The 20,914-nt window shown below is 42.7% G+C and overlaps 1 protein-coding gene across 2 annotated transcripts in view; it reads right to left on the bottom strand.

The window, feature by feature from the left end:
* The window catches only part of cyp51 (cytochrome P450, family 51), a 29,546-nt gene that overhangs the window by 4,742 nt on the left and 3,890 nt on the right, over positions 1–20,914 (bottom strand). The window contains exons 1-6 of one of the 2 annotated variants that reach the window (XM_080210184.1): positions 18,789–18,877; positions 18,056–18,232; positions 15,402–15,528; positions 9,592–9,766; positions 7,860–7,979; positions 1,171–1,366 (exon numbers count right to left, since the gene is read on the bottom strand). In XM_080210184.1, coding sequence (XP_080066310.1) covers positions 1,171–1,366; positions 7,860–7,979; positions 9,592–9,766; positions 15,402–15,528; positions 18,056–18,232; positions 18,789–18,839 — 846 coding nt within the window. In that variant the 5' untranslated portion in view covers positions 18,840–18,877. Of the gene's footprint in view, positions 1–1,170; positions 1,367–7,859; positions 7,980–9,591; positions 9,767–15,401; positions 15,529–18,055; positions 18,233–18,788; positions 18,878–20,914 lie in introns of those variants that run through there. The other variant, XM_080210175.1, reaches the window with a different exon arrangement.

The following is a 20,914-nucleotide window of genomic DNA, read 5'->3' as shown; positions in this document are numbered from 1 at the left end:
TCACTTTCTTTCCTGTTTAGTTACATTTTATTTTCTTTAGAATACATTGCAACCACACACTCACCCACCCCTTCTTGGCTCTTCAAACTATTGTCTCCAGGTTACCTTCAATGTTTGGTATGCAAGTTGCATATTCTACAGCCACGGGAGGCAGAAAAAAGAGCTCTTTCCAACAACCCCACACTGAATTCCTGACGTCACACTATCACACTCCAGCATAGCCTACACTCCCATGCATCCCCTTACGCCCTGTGATTTGCAAACCTGTCTGCTTTTATAGGGCACTAATGACTCACTTCTGGGCTGCAAGTCTTGTTTAGCTTCCTGCTGCTATAATTAACACCTATAATACCATTATTTAGGGTAATGATGCAAATCAATCATTAAGCATTCAATGAATGACAATATCACCACCTGTTTCCTTCCATGCCATACACAATCCTGACTTGGAAATATATCGCTGTTCTTTCACTGTCGCTGGGTCAAAATGCGAGAACACTCTCCTTATCATCATTGTGGGCTTACCTACACCACATGGACTACAGTGGTTCAAGAACGCAGTTCATCACCACCTTCTCAAAGGCAATCAGAGATGGGCAATAAATACAGGCCTAGCCAGTAAAGCTCACTTCCCATAAATGATTTAATGGGCAATTTAAACAAAAAATTTATTGTTGGGATATAAATTTCTCCCATCCAGTCCATAAGCAAAGTATTCACCAGTGATACTGATACTAACATGGTATTAGAAATATTCAAGGCAGTGCTCCAAGCTTAAGGAGTTTTGCAGTAAAGTTAAGAAGACATTACTCTGAAAATACTAGTATGCTAGGCACAATGCAAAGCTGAAAAAACACTTCCAAAAAGGCTAAAAACTTACTCCACAGGAACACAGAAACTATTTTAAATGGGAAAACACATGAATAAAACATCTGAAACCATCCCATTGAAAACAGCAGAAGTCTTTGATCAGGGATCCTCAAGAAAAGTCAATGTTCATAGTATTTAAAAATGGGTAGAACATCAGAAGCTATGGATCTACTCTAATGTGATGGGATTTTCCTCAGACCCTGACTGGAATGAGAAGAACTTAATAACTGGATTTAACTGCTAAACAATCAAAGCTTACAAATCTTTCTATTTTCTGCAGTTTAGGGGTTAATCATGTACCTGATCATAATGTAGAGGTGGCAGATCCTCCCCACACACAGCTTTCTGTTCTGCATAGCAGCGGTCCTGCAGCTCCTTATTTTTAGCCAGAAAAAATCCCAACCAAGCACTGGTGGTGGAGGAAGTGTGTTGCCCTGCCAACAGCAGACCAATAAGCAAACCTGCAATTTCATCATCAGTCAGAGAGTTACCATCCCTGGAAAAAATAGAGCAAAGTAAATTGAAGTACTTTAGCAATTAACAACTGAAAAAACATAAGAACATAAGAAATAGGAGCAGGAGTAGGCCATCTAGCCCTTCGAGCCTGCCCCGCCATTCAATAAGATCATGGCTGATCTGTCGCTGCTCAGTTCCACTTTCCCGCCCTCTCCCCATAACCCTTAATCCCCTCGCTTATCAAAAACCCATCAACCCGCGTCTTAAAAATATTTAGCGAGGCAGCCTCCACCACTTCAACGGGCAGAGAATTCCAGAGATTCACCACCCTTTGAGTGAAGAAGTTCCTCCTCAACTCCGTTCTAAACCGCCCCCCTTTTATCTTGAGGCTGTGCCCCCTAGTCCTACTGTCTTTTTTGAGCGGGAAGAGTCTCTCCACCTCTATCCTATCCATCCCATTCATCATCTTATACGTCTCAATGAGATCTCCCCTCATTCTTCTAAACTCTAACGAGTACAAGCCCAGTTTATTCAGCCTCTCCTCATAGCTCAACCCCCTCAACTCCGGTATCAGCCTAGTAAACCTCCTCTGCACTCCCTCCAAGGCCAAAATATCTTTGCGCAGGTGCGGCGCCCGAAACTGCACACAGTACTCCAGCTGCGGCCTCACCAATGCCCTATACAGCTGCAGCAAGACCTCCCTACTTTTATATTCAATCCCCCTCGCTATGAAGGCCAGCATCCCATTCGCCTTCCTGACCACCTGCTGCACGTGCAAGCTGGGTTTTTGCGACTCATGCACAAGGACCCCGAGGTCCCTCTGCACCGTCGCCTGCTGCAGTTTTTCGCCCCGTAAGTAATTGTTTGTCATCAAGAAAAGTTAGTAAATAACAAAGAACAAGGAACAACCCAGCACGGGAAACAGGCCCTTCGGCCCAACGAGCCCGCGCCACCGCATCACCCTACACCTATTCTACCCTGCATATCTACGAATGGAACCCCTAACTTAGCCAGATTCAGGGGAGAATAGTGTCAATTTGGTAAAACCAATCAGCCTAAGAGCACATCTTTGGGGTGTGGGAGGAAACCGGAGCGCCCGGAGGAAACCCACGCAACCACAGGGAGAATGCGCAAACTCCCACAGACACAGGCCCTAATCCATGTATCTGCACAGCTAGCAGTGCTAGTCACTGAGCTGTTGCGGCGCCCGTCTACCGGTCCAGGATCAAGCACACACACCGACACGAAGTGCTAGGCCACTCCCGGAACTTCCAAGAGCAGCCCACGCACGACCCACCGTGTGCATGCCCCTCGTTTGACACGAGGTGGACCTCCACCTGTGGAATAAAAAGACAAAAACGTTAATCTTACAAGCCTGCTTTTCCGGTGTCTCCCGAGGTTCTAATCTTATTTAATAGCCCCTACCATAACCCTCCATCCACGTTTCACTCATGTGTCTATCTAACTGAACCTTAAACGAGTCCAACGTTCCTGCCTCCACCACCCTACTCGGTAGCGCGTTCCATACCCCCACAACTCTCTGCGTAAAGAACCTTCCTCTCACATCCAAATTATACCTCTCCCCCCCTCACCCTTAAATCATGACTTCTTGTGTTTGTACCCAGTCTAGGGAGCAGTCTCTCACTATTAACTCTATCTATTCCCTTCAGTATCTTATATACCTTTATCATGTCCCCCCTCAATCTCCGTCTTTCCAAGGAGAATAGTCCCAGTTTCTCCAACCTTTCCTCGTAATCCAGCCCCTCCATGCCAGGCAACATCCTGGTAAACCTCCTCTGCACCCTTTCCAGAGACTCCACGTCCTTCCGGTAGTAAGGTGACCAGAACTGGACGCAGTACTCCAAATGCGGTCTAACCAACGTTCTGTACAACTGAAGCATTAGACGGCAGCTTTTATACTCTATACCCCTTCCCATAAAGGCTAACATTCCATAAGCCTTCCAAACAACCTTCTCCACTTGTGACGCAACCTTCATGGATTTGTGAACCTGCACTCCCAGGTCCCTCTGTATGTCTATACTCCTAATCTGTCTACCTTTTATCACATAGCTCCTCTCTGCATTATTCCTTCCAAAATGCATCACCTCGCATTTGTCAGGATTAAATTCCATCTGCCACCTATCTGCCCAATGCACCAACCTATCTATATCCTGTTGTATCACCTAACAATCCGGTTCAGTACCCGCCAACCCTGCCATCTTGGTGTCATCAGCAAACTTGCTGATCACACCACCTACGCTCTCTTCCAAGTCATTTATGTATACTACAAAGAGGAGAGGTCCCAGTACTGAGCCCTGCGGCACACCATTGGTCACTGGCCTCCAGCCCGACAAGGTCCCCTCCACAACTACCCTCTGTCTCCTATTACCCAGCCAGTTCTCAATCCACCTAGCTACCTGGCCTCGTATCCCATGCACCTTAACCTTTTCTACCAGCCTACCATGAGGGACTTTGTCAAACGCCTTACTGAAATCCATATAGATGACATCAACGGCTCTCCCATCGTCAACCGTTTTTGTCACCTCCTCAAAGAATTCCACCAGATTCGTAAGGCAAGACCTCCCTCTAACAAAGCCATGTTGCGCATCCCTAATCAGATCGCAACACTCCAAATGCTCATACATCCTACCCCTAAGTATTTTTTCCATTAATTTCCCTACTCACCAGTCTATAATTTCCAGGGTTGTCCCTACTACCATTTTTGAACAGCGGTACCACATTTGCTACCCTCCAGTCCTCTGGGACCTCACCTGTGTCCAAAGAAGAGACAAAGATTTGCGCCAGAGGCCCAGCAATTTCATCTTTCACCTCCCTAAGCAGCCTGGGATAAATACCATCAGGCCCCGGAGCTTTATCCGTCCTTACGCTACCTAAAAGCCCTAGCACTTCCTCCCTCGTAATAGACATCTCCTGCAACTGATCCTCAGCTCCCTTCAAGAGACCGCACGATTCCGAACCCCTCTCCTTCGTGAATACCGACGCAAAGTATTCATTCAGGAGCTCCCCCATTCCCTCCAACTCAATACATAACTCTCCACTCTTGTCCCTAAGAGGACCAATTTTCCCTCTAACTACTCTCTTGCCTCTAATATAGGAATAAAATGCCTTTGGATTTTCCTTAATCCTACCAGCCAAAGCCATTTCATGCCCTCTCTTTGCCCTTCTAATTCCCCTTTTTAGCTCCCTCCTACTCTCTCTATATTCCTCCAGCGCACTCTCTATACCCAGTCGTTTCGACCTAACATACGCCTCCCTCTTCTTCCTGACCAAGTCTTCAATACCCCCTGTAATCCACAGCTCTCTAATCCTACCTTTCCCATCCTTCCGCTTAACCGGAACATACCTCCCCTGCAACCATTTCATTTTGCCCTTAAAAGCCTCCCACTTGCCAACCGTGGACTTTCCAGCTAACAGTCCCTCCCAATCAGTGTCCTGCAGCTCCCTCCTAATCCTGCTATAGCTCGCTTTTCCCCAGTTCAGCACACTCCCGTTCGGCTGGCACTCATCCCTTTCCATTTTTAACCTAAAGTAGACGGACTTGTGGTCACTGTTAGCCACATGTTCGCCTACCTCTACCTCAACCACCTGCCCCGGCTCATTACCCAACACTTAGTTACATACTGCTCTAGCGACCCTTCCAAAACACATCTCACAAACTCCTCTCCCTCCGTACCCCCAGCTCTAGGCCCCCTCCAATTCACTCCTGGAAGATTAAAGTCACCCACTACAACCACCCTATTCTTCCTGCACCTGTCCAAAATGCCCCTGCAAATGCCTTCCTCCACCAACCTCGGGCTGTTGGGTGGCCTATAGTACACCCCTAGCAATGTGATCTCTCCCTTTTTATTCCTCAACTCCACCCACAGCGACTCAATCCCTATCTCTTCCATATCGTCCTCCCTCTGCACTACTGTGATGTTTTCCTTTACTAACAGTGCCACCCCTCCACCTCTCTTCAACCCTCCTCTGTCACACCTAAAACACTTGTACCCAGGAACATTCAGCTGCCAGTCCTGCCCTTCCTGTAACCACGTCTCTGTTACAGCCACCACATCTAACTGCCCCACAAACATCAAGGACCTAAGCTCATCCGTTTTCCCTGCCACACTCCTAGCATTGAAACAGACACAGTTCAACCCACGAGTGTCCCTCGGAACCTCCTTCTCCCTGATAATTTTCCTTTCACCCGACTCTCTCCCAGCCATCTCCCCACCCCCCCCTCCCTATTAGTTTAAACCATTCCTGAACACCCCAGCTAACCTCCCCGCTAAGACACCAGTTCCCCTCCCGTTCAAATTCTCCCCACCCCTCCTGTACAGTTGCCCTTCTCTCCTAAATACCTCCCAGTGATCCACAAAAGTAAAGCCCTCTACCCTACACCAATCCCTCAACCATGCATTCAACTGCATGATCTCATCATTCTTTGCCCTGCTAGTACTGGGCAGCAATCCAGAGAGTGCCACCCTGGAGGTCCTACTCTTCAGTTTCGACCCCAACTCCCTAAATTGCCTACGGACCTCTACCCTACTCCTCCTTCCTATGTCCCCCTCCCCTACGTGTACTATGACCTCTGCCTGGGTCCCCTCCCCTTTCAAAATTCCCTCTACCCTTTCCGTTACATCCTTTACCCCTGCTCCAGGGAGGCAGACCACCATCCTGGAGTCTCGCCTCTGTCCACAGAACCTCCTATCAATACCTCGGACCCTCCCATCCCCTACCACTATCACCTTGCCAGCCCCCTTCTGTCCCTCTAAGTCAGTCTCCCCCTCCTGCCTATCTTTCTGTGCCCCTGTCGATGAACCTTGGGGGGCCTCCGGGGAGGCTGGGGGACCCTGACTACTCTTCTTCTTCCTCTTTCTCCTCCTAACCGTCGCCCACCCTTCCTGCTCTTCAGCCCTTGGGATCTCTTCCTGCTCGTGGTTCCTAGCCATCAACTCCTCGTTTTCCCCGACTAGAAACGCATCTCCAAATGCCCTTCGAGTTGCCTGACCCGGGCCCTCAAGCGCTGCAGTTCTAAACATTTACTGCAGATGTGGACCTTGGGGACCCGTGACACCACCAGGAACTCCCACATGTGGCACCTGACAACTTATATTCCTCCCTATATTCCCTGCCATGTCCCAACCTCCTGTATGCGGCGAAAGGTAGAAATCTGTCACTCACCTTCTCTAAGCCTACTCTCGCCTAAGCCCAGCGAGCCAAAGCCCTTCTCACTCAGTTCCCACTCACTCCGCTGCCCGCTCCCGACGCTGCCCGCTCTATGCTGCTACCCCTTTTTTATACCCTCCGCTCCCCCTTAACGACAATCCCCTCGCCTAACTTCCGGTACGGAAGTAAACTACACTCTAACAAGCCCCGAGAACCAGAAGTACAGGAAAAAAGCGGTTTTCAATTTAAATCAGTCACTCACCACAGCCACAGCCACCAGGTTCAATGCTCCGGAGAACAATGAGGGTGCAAAGCTGCTATTTTCCAATAAATAGAGACATTTCAGCTCATTGTGCTTCAAGAGCTATGTAATAACTTATTCCCAACTGTTATCCTATAAATTCTTTCTCAATTCTCTTCTGAAAAATCATTATTCTTATAGGTTACAAACAGTACAAAAACATATTCATTGTTTTTAATATGGAGGGAAGGCAACCAAAATCTAAAAGTGCACCAATACGGTGTCTGAGAGGAATGCACCACATTGTTCACATATTGTTGTTCGTTTTTCAGTATTGAAGACCACCTTCATTTGTCACCCAGGCGTTGGGCTGTGGGATGCAAAGGTCGCTAATTGAGTCCTATCTTAGCCGGAAAAGTTCTAATGCAGTGAGGACAGGACAATGAGGCTGGCTGATCAGTGAGCTGCTGATCTAGAGAACTGATATCTTCAAAATGTTTCTGAACATTCAGCCAAAGCGATGCCCTCAGGGAAGATGACACCCAAGTATATGATCATCTGTTTCCATATGCAGCTCCTATCTTCAACGCACTGTTCTTGAAACTAACTTGAAAATGTTTATTTGCCAGGACCTATTATTTTCATATACTTAGAAATAAGGCCAGCATTTTAGAAAGTTCCATTAATTCAGGAAGCGAATAACATTTCAAACTTAAAAGTTTCCATGTTTTCAGCTTCACTTTTCAATAAAAGACCAATTGCAAAATTATTTATGTTTAACGCTAATTATTTGAAACATACAATAAATTTCCCACCTAGAAAGATAAAGACAGCGGATGCAAGGGCACAATACCACCTGCAAGTTCCCCTCTAAGCCACACACATTCCTGACTCGGAAAAATATTGCCTTTCCTTCACTAAAATCCTGGAACACCTTTCCCTAACAGCACTGTGGGTATACCTACATCACATGGACTGTGGCTGCACAAGGCAAATGCTCATTCCCACCTTCTTCAAAGTGATTAGGAATGGTCAAGAAACATTGGCCCAGTCAGTGACACCTATATCCCATCTCCTCAACCATTTATAGACACTGTGAGAACAGAAAAACCTGCAGTCTTACTTGTAAGTAGCATCCAATAAAGTCTGCAATATGTCATTCTCCTTTTCACTTGACTTCCTTCGTTTCTCGATCACCTTAAAGAAAATATTCTTGATTTCTCGATGTGCTTTATCCCGCCGCCTACCCAGAAACAGAAGTATTAATGACTGAAGAGAATGTAAAGATGTGAATGAAACTTATTTGCAAAGATAGTTTTAAATTATTTGACAAGAACACATAAGTTAGAGAACATTGAGAAAATGTGAAGACATAAATCAGCATGTACAAATCTGATTGAATACAGCTTGGATTTTATTGATTACCTAGAAATATGTTCTAGCACTATATACAGTTACACTGTTATAGCATATGTTATTTCCTCCTCCAGCAATTCCATTAAGCTTTCACGAAAGTCACTAGAGAACAGTCCTCAGAGCCACCTTCCCCATATATCACAATTAAATGTACATTCTTCACAAATAAGCCTGTTCAGCAGAGACAGTTCACAACTCCTGAACCTTGCCTACCAGATATACAAACTACTGCTTTAATTTTCCTCTATGATGGAGCACTCAAAACCACATAAAATAACCCAGAGCTGAATCGGTTCCTTGTAGAAATTTACTCTCTTTCATTCTGCACCTTTCATATTATGTCAAAAATGTACTCTGCCATCATCACCCCTCACCTGAAAAAAAGACAACTTTGGATCCTCCGTCCCTATAAACTACTACCCTGCTTCGACCTGAATAGTGTCAAACTTCTTGAGTGTTATTGAAGCCAGGCAACTTATACCTCTGTAAACTTAAGGCTATTCAAAACTCTACTGCCGTTGCCCTAACTCACACCAAATCCTCTTCATCCATTACCTGTTCTCAAAGACCTACTGTTCTTATTTAAGTAACACCATTCTTTTGAAATTATGGCCATTTTAAATTTCTCCGTGGACATACTCAATATCAACCAGGACAAAGTAACATGCTTGATTGACAGCCTCACCCAATCACCACTTTTAACGCTCACTCCAGCTCCAACACACCGTAGAAGCTGTGTGTACCATCTACAAGACACACAGCAGCAACTCGCCAAGCCTCCTTCAACAGGATCTATCACATAGAAGGACAACAGCAGCACGTCGTTCACCTGACTTGGAACTGTAATCACTGTTCCTTCACTGTCGTTGAATCAAAATCCTGAACCACTTTTCTTAACACAGTGTGGGTGTACCTACACCACATGGTCTGTAGTGATGCAGTAGAGTGACTCATCACCAGACTCTCAAGGACAACTAGGGATGAGTAACAAATGCTTCCCTAGCCAGCAAAACCCACAGTCCCCTGAAAGAATAAAGACTGAAGTCAAAATGGATCCAGCTTAATTGACAGTCCTACACAAAGCACAACAACCTTATCTATAACTGACCAATGTTTTCATTTAAAGAAATACAACAACTAGTCTTAAAGCATTATTCACCAGCTCAACAGATGACATTCTGCAACGTTTAGTGCTTTTGTTCTTATAAAACAGCATCATTCTTTGATTCACTATAAAGAATGCCACAGGACATATACTAGTATAAATAAACTTTAAAACAAGTGTAGTAAATTTCAAACACGCATCATATACAAGGAACATTAATGCCAAAAACATAAAGTGAATTTTTCTCAACATTATCCCCATCCAAAGAACAATTCTACTTGATCCAGGCATTAGCCGAGTCGAACGATTTGCCACTTTACCCACTGTCCGTTACCTAAAACTGGGAAGAGGTAACCAACCAGGAAGAAGCCAGGCAGCATGGGTAAATCCACCATCAAGGTCAGTGTAGAGTTGTGCTATCTTTTCATTAAGCAGCTTTCGAACCTCTTTACCATGTAAGCAATGGCTGGCCGTTAAAATGATTAGTTCTGATAAAGCCTCAAACAAATCTAAAAATGAATAAATTGGAAAGCAATTAAAGAGACATTAAATGATGAAATGTATTTTGAACTCAAAACATGTTATTGCAAGGAAATTACATATCCAGCATTAATTGCAAACATATTCAGTCTTTCTGGAATTAACACTCCACTTGATGGAAGCCAGTTGAAATCCTTCCTAGCAATGAGGAATTGGGAAACCTAAAAGCTTGCAATTTTAACTGCTACTTTCATCTAAAAGGATCAGTGTACCAACCTCATGTGAGCTTCAAAAGAATAAGAACTGACACTTTGAATAGCAACCATTTGAATCCTACCTTTTAAATTGAATACAATTAACCATCAGCTGTATGTTACCACAGCAACTCGGACTCCTTCGGGAGTCTGTTGGCTGGAATGGTGCGGGGGGGTGCGATGTTGGTGGATCAGATTGGTGCTAACAACACGAGCTTCAATCCTTATTCTTCTATTCAGGCTGGGATGGATTCGGCACTTGCTCCCTTGCCCTCTCTGTGATGGAGGTCACAAAGTTGTGAATTGGGGTCTGCCTTTTATCAGATAACTCCAGAAGACTTTAACACTATTTTCCGCACCGTCTCTTCCCTTATGTACTCTATGACCAATATGTTTTCTGTCTGTACATTGTGCAAGAAACAATACTTTTCACAGTATCCCAATACAGGTGACAATAATAAATCCAATGAAAGACATTACCATTGTGTCACCTTCTTCCCTAATTGGAGAGGGGTAGGGAGCTCAGAGGGTTGTGGGACTGGTAGAGGTTCCAGAGACTGTCTATCATGGAGAAAGTGGCTGCCTCCATGGAGCTTCAAGCACGGCTCTGACTTGCCTCTATGCAGGTCATGACCATAAACTCTAAACTTCCAGCCCTTATCCATTGTTACATCCCGAGGACCAGCTCCCCCTCTCTCTGGCTTTCTACTGATTGTCAATCCAGCTGGGAGCCACTGGGTGGATGAGTGGGTGAAGGAATGTTCAATGAAAATGAAGGGGGTTGTGTGTTTTTGCCCATTTTTGTTCTGTTCACTTTTCCAATGTTTATTTATTTTCATTTTTAACTAAAAGATATTCAAGTTGTAACACTGAAATCCAGAGGAGTTTAAATTTGCTAAAATCAATCCCATTCAGTACACAGAACTGGACCCAACTTTTTACAGTATAAATAAACACAAATCTTACAAGATGTTTATTGGCAGAATTGCTTTTCCGTGAGACCAGAGATGGTCAAACTCTGTCCCAAAGTTCAGATTAGGGCCTTGAGCCAGGGCCATGGGTCAAACACATGGAGCACCATTCCTGGATATCTTTTCCCGATTGTCCTTCACCCGATTTAAATCACTCCACCATTGGTGGCTGTGCCTTCAGATGCCTGGACCCTAAGCTCCGGAATTTCTTCCCTAAGCCCCTCCATCTTTCCACTTCACTTTCCTCCCTAAAGACTCTCCTTATAACGAATCCCTTTGGATCATCTGACGCAATATGTCTTTTTGTTCCTGTGAAACTGCTTTATTAAGTGAAAAGCTCTACATAAATATAAATTGTTGTAGTTCAGTGAGATCTAATTGCTTACCGAGTGAGTGAATTTGTATAAATGTAACTCAGATGGATACAGTTCGTTAGAACAGACCTGGGGAGAAGGAAGCTCTGAACTAACCACTGGACTTTCTGTTCTAACTTGCTTTTATACCCTGAAGCTAAATGTTTTCCAGATACGCTGGTTGCCTATGGAATAAATCTGAAATTTTAAACACCCCCCCCTTAAATAAGAGAACATATTATACACATTGATATCAAGTGCATGGCTATCATTACAACATTTTTTAATTAATTTGTGGGACATGGTCGTCGTTGGCTGGCCAGCATTTATTGCCCAACCCTAGTTGCCCTTGGTGAGCATTTAAGAGTCAACCACATTACTGTGGCTTTGGTGTCACATATAGGCCAGACCAGGTAAGGATGGCAGATTTCCTTCCCTAAAGGACATTAGTGAACATACATGCAGATGAATTAGGAGGAGTAGGCCACTCAGCTCCTTGGTCTGCCATTCAATAAGATCACATGTGATCTGATTGTAACCTCAATTCCATAGACCCACCTACCCTGATAACTTTTCACCTCCTTATTTATTGTTACGTTCCTTGACCAGAACCCGGGATGCGAGAGGAGATCCAGTTAGGGACAAGTAACATTTTGATTAAAATAAAGGTTGCGATTCAAGACACATAACAAGTGGGACAATAGCACAGTGGTTAGCACTGCTGCCTCAGCACCCAGGGCCCAAGTTCGATTCCCGGCTTGGGTGACTGTCTGTGTGGAGTTTGTACATTCTCCCTGTGTCTATGTGGGTTTCCCCCATGTGCTCCAGTTTCCTCCCATAGCCCAAAAGGTGTGTGGGTTAGATGGATCGGACATGCTAAATTGCCCCTTAGTGTCAGGAGGCTAGTTAATGCATGGGGTTATGGGGATAGATCCTGGGTGGGATGGTGGTCAGCACAGACTCAATGGGCTGAATGGCCTCCTTCTGTATTGTAGAGATTCTATGATTCTATTATTCAAAGAAGAAATATCAAACAACATTCACTTGTCCTTGAAGGCACTGCAGACCTCCGGCCATTTGATGGCACTGTTGCACTTTTATGGCAAGGTTAAAAAAGAAAAATCTTCTGGATTCTTCAATTTTAAATTTGTTCTTTATAATTCATTTCAAAACCAGTCTCAAAATATTCAGTGTCAAACCATCTGTTCACAAACATTTATAAGGGCCTGATTTTAACCCACCTAAAACCTATTCACTTCAATAGAGTTAAAATCAGTCCCTTAGTCTTAAACATTCAGCCTATAAAGGCTAGTGACAAGTTGAGTTATGAAAAAGAGAAGGTTTTCCTATAAGAATTCCTAGAATTTGGCGTACATTTCAGGAAACTAAAAATGGATAAGGCTCTTGCGGAATATAAAGATTGTAGGAAAGAGCATAAACAGGGACGTAGGAGGGCAAAAAGGGACCATGAATTGTCCTTGGCAGGCAGGATTAAGGAGCATCCCAAGGCTTTTTATGCATATATAAGGAGGAAGAACGCAGCTCAGGAAAGGTGAGATCTACTCAAGGATAGTGGAGGGAATTTGTGTGTGGAGTCAAATGAGTTCCTCAATGAGTACTTTGCATCAGTATTCACAAAGAAGGATGTGATGGATGGTGAGTGTAGAAAGGAGGATGTTGACATTCTAGGACATGCTGAGATAAAATGGGAGGAGATATTGGAAGTTTTGAAAAACATTAAGGTGGACAAGTCCCCAACGCCAGGATGGGGTCTATCCCAGAATACTGAGAAAGGCGAAAGAAGAAATTGCTGAGCTCTTGGCCAAGATCTTTGTATCCTCTTTAGCCACAGGTGAGGTACCAGAGGATTGGAGAGTAGCTAACATTGTTCCTCTGTTTAAGAAGGGCAGAAGAGACAATCTGGGAAATTACAGGCCTGTGAGCCTTACATCAGTGGTGGGGAAAATATTGGAGAAGATTGTTAGGGACAGGATGTACTCAATTTGAAAAAGAATAGGCTTATTAGCGGTAGGCAATATGATTTTGTGAAGGGGAAATTGTGTCTCACAAACGTGATTGGACTCTTTTTCCCAGGGTTGAAGGGTCAATTACTCAGGGGGCATAGGTTGAAAGTGAGACGGGGAAGTTTAAAAGAGATGCAAGGGGAATGTTTTTCGCACAGAGGATGGTGTATGCCTGGAACATAATGTTAGAGGAGAAGATGAAAGCAGACTCTATAACAATATTCAAGAGGCAACTGGATAGATACATGAATAGTCAGGGAATAGAGGGATATGGATCACGTGGCGACAAGAAAATATTAGATTAGAGAGGTATCTGTTTCCACAGACACAGTGAGCTGAAGGGCCTGTTCCTCTGCTGTACAAGGTTCACCATGGAAGGCTTCTGCAGAAATTGCAGATGTATGGGATTGAGGGTGATCTAGGAAATTGGATTAGGAATTGGCTGGCGGATAGGAGACAGAGGGTGGTGGTTGATGGTAAGTATTCAACATGGAGTTCAGTTACGAGTAGTGTGCCTCAGGGATCTGTTTTGGGGCCACTGCTGTTTGTAATTTTTATAAATGATCTGGATGAGGGTATAGTTGGGTGGATTAGTAAATTTGCTGATGACACCAAAGTCGGAGGTGTGGTAGATAGTGAGGAAGGGTGTCTTAGTCTACAGGGAGACTTGGACAAGTTACAGAACTGGGCCGAGAGGTGGAGGATGGAGTTTAATGAGGAAAAGTGTGAGGTAATTCACTTTGGCAGGAATAACGGATGTGTAGAGTATAGGGCTAACGGTAGGACTCTGAATAGTGTGGATGAACAGAGGGATCTAGGTGTATGTGTACATAGATCCCTGAAAGTTGGGAATCAAGTAGATAGGGTTGTTAGGAAGGCATACGGTGTCTTGGCATTTATTGGTAGGGGGACTGAATTTAGGAGCCGCAGCGTCATGTTGCAACTGTACAAAACTCTGGTGCGGCCGCACTTGGAGTATTGTGTACAGTTCTGGTCCCCACATTACAGGAAGGATGTGGAGGCTTTGGAGAAGGTGCAGAGGAGGTTTACCAGGATGTTGCCTGGTATGGAGGGGAGGTCCTATGAGGAGAGACTGAGGGATTTGAGGTTGTTTTCGTTAGAAAGAAGGCGGCTACGAGGGGACCTTATTGAAACATATAAGATGATTAGAGGTTTAGATAGGGTGGACAGTGATAGCCTTTTTCCTCGGATGGAGAAAGCTAGCACGAGGGGGCATAGCTTTAAATTAAGGGGTGGTAGTTATAGGACGGATGTCAGGGGTAGGTTCTTTACTCAGAGGGTGGTGAGGGATTGGAATGCCCTGCCTGCTGCAGTTGTAAATGCACCTAGTTTGGGGGCGTTTAAGAGATCCGTGGATAGGTTTATGGACGGTAAGGGTTTGGTTTAGGTTAGAGGGTCATTGTTTTTTAACTGGTCGGCGCAACATCGTGGGCCGAAGGGCCTGTTCTGCGCTGTAATGTTCTATGTTCTACTGTTCTTTGTTCTTTGATTTACCTCCTCTTATCATCTCCCATTACATTTAAAGGACAGTAATTTATGCAGAGTACTATTTCAGCAGGCACTTGTGATCCACTGGTACTCATCCAAGTGTCCAACCTTCATGTGTAAACTAGTGGATATTAAAATCTGAGGCTAGGAGGCACCATCTTGAGCCCAATTTATCCTTGCATCCACTGTCCATGTTGCTTGGTTTAAGCCTCCGATTGGTGGCGAATAGGGGTAGAAGTTCTGGCTAATTTCCCACTCTCCACCGGGCACATTTCCATGTAGCTAAGATCATCAAATGAAGTACACACAACCAGTACATGGAGCCTTCAAGGTCTGCCATGCTGAGTGCTGCATTTACCCACTGAGTTTTGTTGTGGTTATGCCTTCATTCCTTTCACTGCCTGATACATTATAAACTAATAATTGCACATGTTTTACATCATAAACAATGAAATTCAAATTTTAACTATAGTTACAAAAAATCTTCATCAGTCAAAATTGATCATTGGGGACCTTGTGCACAATTGTGAAGATGAAACATTTGAGTACTTACTTTTAATCCCACTGTCACCCCAGCGCTTAAAATACTCAGTTGTTTCCTCTTCAATCAAAGGGACATGCTGTTTAAATTGAGCAATGTTGAGACCAGTTTTCAGCATCTTCTTTTGTTCCAGAAATATCTTGTAGGATGAGAAATAATGAAGATCCACCAACAAAATTTTCAGTTATGGAAACAAATTAATGCTCTAATATTATTTTCTACAATTTGGAACAGTTTCTTCTTGAATTACCATAAAGGACTTTTTATTTGCTAAGCTGAAACACTTGTTGTTATGTACAGCACTTATAGGATAAAAGAATATGAAATAATAGCACATGGGGTTGAGTGCAAACAACAACACGGGTTTATTCAGTGGCTGTTAACTCTATGAAGGCTTGATCTAGACTAAGGCAAAAGTCCACAAAGAAGCTGATGACCACACACACTATACATGTGACAAGACTCTTAAAGTGACAGCACAATAAAACAACAACCTCAAATATATAACACTTCCCATTTTGGAAACAATACTGGCCACTCCCAGGTGAGGATAAAAAGAGTAAAGCTTCCTTTACTCAATGTGCCTCAGCCCTTGAACCATCCCAACTGCAACAGGATGACATTGTAGCCCCTTCATTTCCCATATGGGCCATTCATTTCTCTCAGACAGATTGCCAATTTAATTGTACTTAGTGTATTTGGAATTAGAGGGTGTTTGGTGTTGTGCACACTGCCCAAACAAGAATTTCACAGAGAACTTTCACTCCATCAGGGCTGATTTTTACACAAAAATCCCATTATCAAATCCAATACATCCTCTAAAAATGTATTCAGTGAATGGAAAGCAGTTTTAATCAATAGAGATATTATGGGAATTGGATTTGGGACAGAAATACAAGATGGAAAGGAATTGGAGAGAAATGTTTGTGTAAATCTACTTATATTTTCCACCACACAACAAAAATAATCAGAAAGTTGAGACAGTTCTCCCTGGAACAGGAGAAATTGAAAAATGACCCAATAAGAGATTTTCAGGATTAAGAGATTTTGATAGAATAGATAGAGAGCAAGACAGAAATATTTGGCCCTTCTGAAAAAACAACAGAAATATTTGAGGCAATAGCATAGCACCTGGGGTTAGAAGAAAAAAAGTCTGACCCGGGTAGGATGCAGCTTGAGTTGCCTAGCATTTGGTTGCAGATGAAGCAGCTTGAGAGAGAAAAAGAAATGAAAGTAATCGAATTGGAAAGAGAAAAAGTTAAGCAAAAATTCAGACTCAAAAGAAAATGAAATTTAACGGTTTTAAAGAAAGGAAAAAGATGAACTGATTGATGTTATATAAAGGGACGTCGAGCCCTCTGAACTCAGAGTATGAATTTGATGATTCCAGTAGTGCAGTACAGGCAAGCTCAAGATGATGCTGTTTTTCATTTTCTTTCCTTTTTTCCCCTGAACTCTTCTGCTCCCCACACCAGTTCTGGTTGAGACAAATCTAGAGGCCTGCTCCCAAGCATCCAAATATATTGATCACTAAGAGTTAGGAAGAAACAAGCTGTGATGATCAGTTGTCACAATCCTAATCTTTATGTACTTTAACTGTTTGGAACAAACATTTTGAAAATACACAAATGTGTGTGGAAATGTCAGCCACTTTACAAATACTTCTAGGATTTATTATAAACAGCTGACACATGCATCGTAAATGAAAGGGTTAATATCATACCTGTTTAAAAATCACACAAGGAAGCTCTGAGAAACCAGAGCCCTCGATTCTAAGCAAACTCAGATAACAGTCAAGGACCATAAAACTCCCAATTACAAGGGAGGCTTCAATCACACAACACAGACACAAGACTTCAACTGAATAATGTGTAGCTACAGCTTGTCAGTATCTGTAATAACAAGGAATAATGAACGTGGATGGGTTGAGAGACCATTGCTCAGACATATAGATATCATACTCATGTCTGCAGGATGATAAATAAGTGAAGAAAAACACTTGTTTGATTATAAGTGGGTAAATGTGCACAAGTTGCAATTGGACAAATATGTCCTTATGTTATATCTTATATAATTCTAACTATCAGTTGAGAGTGGATATAGATAATTTCTGAGCAAACATACATCTTTGATTGGTATATACTAAATATTTAACTGTACAACTAAGTATAACTGTCTATGTTTCATTCAGGGTGCTCTGCTGCACAGATAGTTGGTGTACCAGACCCCTCACTATAGCATGAAAATAAGGGCCATTTTAAAACTCCAAAAATCTCTGTCTGGTCACTCAAAGGGGGCAAAGACCAAAAGCAGCTGGACAGCTAATTGTATCCTGCAATAGGAAACATGGCCATGGTCCATGGTCGTTTGAAGTCTCTTTAGTGACAAGAATTAACTAGTAAACAGCATGTTGTGAAATAGAAGTTTCATTTGGGAGCAAATTGACACTCACTATTTTATTGCCTCTTACATGAGACTAGTTCCATATTAATCTACTTACTATCCTGAAAGAGATGTTCACTGATCACCACAACTAAATTGGCAACAAACAAAATCTTAAAAAAGAAAACAAAGCATTGTAAAACAAATATTAATTACTAGATAGGCTTGAGATTCCAGGATGCTGGTAGTATCACATTTGCCATACACCAGTCGAATATACATACTGGGTTTGGGACATCATAAGCAACTCCTTTGCCAAAAACTGGTGTTGTCAGCCTGGAATAAACATCTTCTGCATTCAGGTCTTCATTTTTACTGTTGAACAGCAAAGCTGCCGAGTCGCTCCCCAGCAAATAAGTAAATGTTTTTCCAACCATCGTAAAACTGAATACAGGACCATACTGTTTAAAAGCAAAAACAGAGGTACAGGTCAGGAATTGTAATTAAAAAAAAACAAATAATCACATGAATTTCACATTGTTTTTAGCTCAGAAATTTCCTGCACAAGCTCTAATTAAATACATCTTGAAACAGCAACTTGTGAAAATTCAGCAGGGAGTGCAGTCTAAACTTTCACCCTAATCATTTATAGTGTAATACAATGATGCATTAGAGATTTTCAAATCGGATGTAAATCCACAATAGTGTAATCTATTCACAACTGCCGACATCAGCCACTATTAAGCAGCTGAGCTGGGAAACCTTGACAGCATCCAGCGGGATCAGTACCAATTAGCGGGATAAAACATGGAATAGCAGATGGATTTTAATGTGGATATAAATATATGATTCTGGTAAAGTGGTTAATAGAATTAGACCACACAACTCCATCAGGATTATCTATCCTAAACATTTGTTCAGAAAACATAATTCATAAATTCATGGTGGATGGAGTACTTGACAAAGGACAATCATTTTGGTGGGAGATAAGTGAGGCCATGAACAATGGGAGCCTACCTTCAGGAAAACCAAGTGAGTACCAACTCCTGAGTGCTTACTGGGCAGCATGGTGGCGCAGTGGTTAGCACTGCTGCTTCACAGCACTAGGGACTCGGGTTCGATTCCCGGCTTGGGTCACTGTTTGTTTGGAGTTTGCACATTCTCCCCATGTCTGTGTGGGTTTCCTCCGGGTGCTCCGGTTTCCTCCCACATTCTGAAAGACGTGCTGGTTAGGTGCATGGACCGGAACAGGCGGCGGACTGTGGCGACTAGGGGAATTTCACAGTAACGTCATTGCAGTGTGAACGTAAGCCTTACTTGTGACTAATAAATGAACATTAACTTTTTCATTACATGCTGAGCTCATCTTGTATAATCCATATTAAACCTACATTTATAACTTCAAAAAAGTTTCAAAAATAGCTTCCAAAAAATGTTCTGAAATATTGCTAAGAGTCAGAAAAGTAATGAGGATGAATCTGGTACTCACTGGGAAGTAATGTTCACAAATCCATTGTTTTCAGTAGAAAACTGAATGGAGACATAATCTGATTACTTAAACTGCTGAAAAATTGGTAACACTCAGCAGGTTAGGCAGTAGCTATGCAAAGAGAGAGTTTGGGTTATGGATTTAGGTCAAGGGTCTTTCCCAACCAGAAACATTAGCGATTCTTTTCTCTCTGCATAGAATATGCTGTCAGGCCTGCTGAGCATTTCCAGCATTTTCTGTCTTCATTTCAAGTTTTCAGCCTCTGCAGCATTTTACTATTTGCTTAAATCGCTATCATTAACCTGCCTTAAATCATACAAAGCAATTTCATTGAAAAAGACCACACAACCCAGAAAACCTATCCCTTTCAACAGGGAATCGATTTTATAAAGGGTCTTTGTCATACACTCACAAATACCCAACAGGAAATTATTACTCCTTAACTGGATTGAAATCCAATGAGATCCCAAGAATACAATGTACACCTTGGCCAATTTAACTTCACATTCTCTGAAACCAGCAACATTAGCTTTGCAGAAGCAACAACTAACTGTGACTATATTCACCCATATTGTCCAGAAACAGGTAATTTTAAGTCATCTATATGTGTGGAGAAACAACGTGTAGTTTTAAGTTCAGTTTAGTTTTGTGGGTCTGTATTAGAAAGGGTTAAAACTCTAGTTAAACAAAGTTGCCAGCAAGTCTATGGGTTTTGATTGCTTTAAACCATGCCTACATTACAATTAAAGGGTTTACAACATGAAAGTAAACAGTGTTTAAAGAAAAAGCAGATTGTTGCTTGGCAACCAGGAGTCATCCTAAATTGTATAAATATTTTGAGTTTAGTTTTAAGATGGGCCCAGGACAGGCTGGCAGGACAAGGGATCTGCAAGGAGCATGGTTCTCAAAACAAAAAAGTCCAAAAACCAGGGAGTTGGAACAAAATCTATGATTCAGGAAGACAGTTAAGTTAAAGGAGCAAAGAACATGATGTTGAATGAGATCCTAGTGGCTGAAGTTAAAGTAATAAGCAAGGAAAGTGTGTTGAGTGAAAGAAACAGCTGCAAGAATCAGATTTAAAGTGAGAAGGCAGACATCTGAGGTAAATCAAAGGTTTGGTGACATCTTAATAAAGCGTGTGAAGCAGCAGTGTTCTTGGCATGGAAAGTGTATGGAAATTTGAATGCACGTGGCAATCCAAGGAGAGGTTAAAGTCCTGGAAGTAGATTGTTGGTGAATACATCCAGGCGAAAGGGTTTGGGACAAGAGTGGAGTTTAGAAGGACTCATGTGGAAGTCAGAGTTCCAGTCAGACTAGTTGGCTCAGTGTGTCACGCATGTGGAATCTGAGGGGGATTTGATGAGAAATCCACAGAAATTGTATTGTCACTTGGTTTCAGAGCATAATATATCTAACTACAGTTGGCCTGTTGGTTTACCTGAACTGTATACTTACCAATGGTATATTTTGTAATTTTTCATGTTTCTAAGAAAATGCGTGGGAATTAAGACAAACACGCAAGCATAGAAAAATAACAACAGAAATGTGTGCTCCAACAAAAAAAAAGTACAAAACAGCTCAAGCTAACAGTTGTAAGATTTGCTAACTTGTGAAATAACTGCTGCAGGGAGGCAATTCAGTGAAGGAACAATGC

This window comes from Carcharhinus amblyrhynchos, chromosome 2 (genome assembly GCF_965287045.1).
Source record: "Carcharhinus amblyrhynchos chromosome 2, sCarAmb.v2.hapA, whole genome shotgun sequence".
NCBI classification, from domain to species: domain Eukaryota; kingdom Metazoa; phylum Chordata; class Chondrichthyes; order Carcharhiniformes; family Carcharhinidae; genus Carcharhinus; species Carcharhinus amblyrhynchos.
Note: the sequence above shows the minus strand (reverse complement) of the source record. Positions and strands in the feature narration are given on the sequence as shown.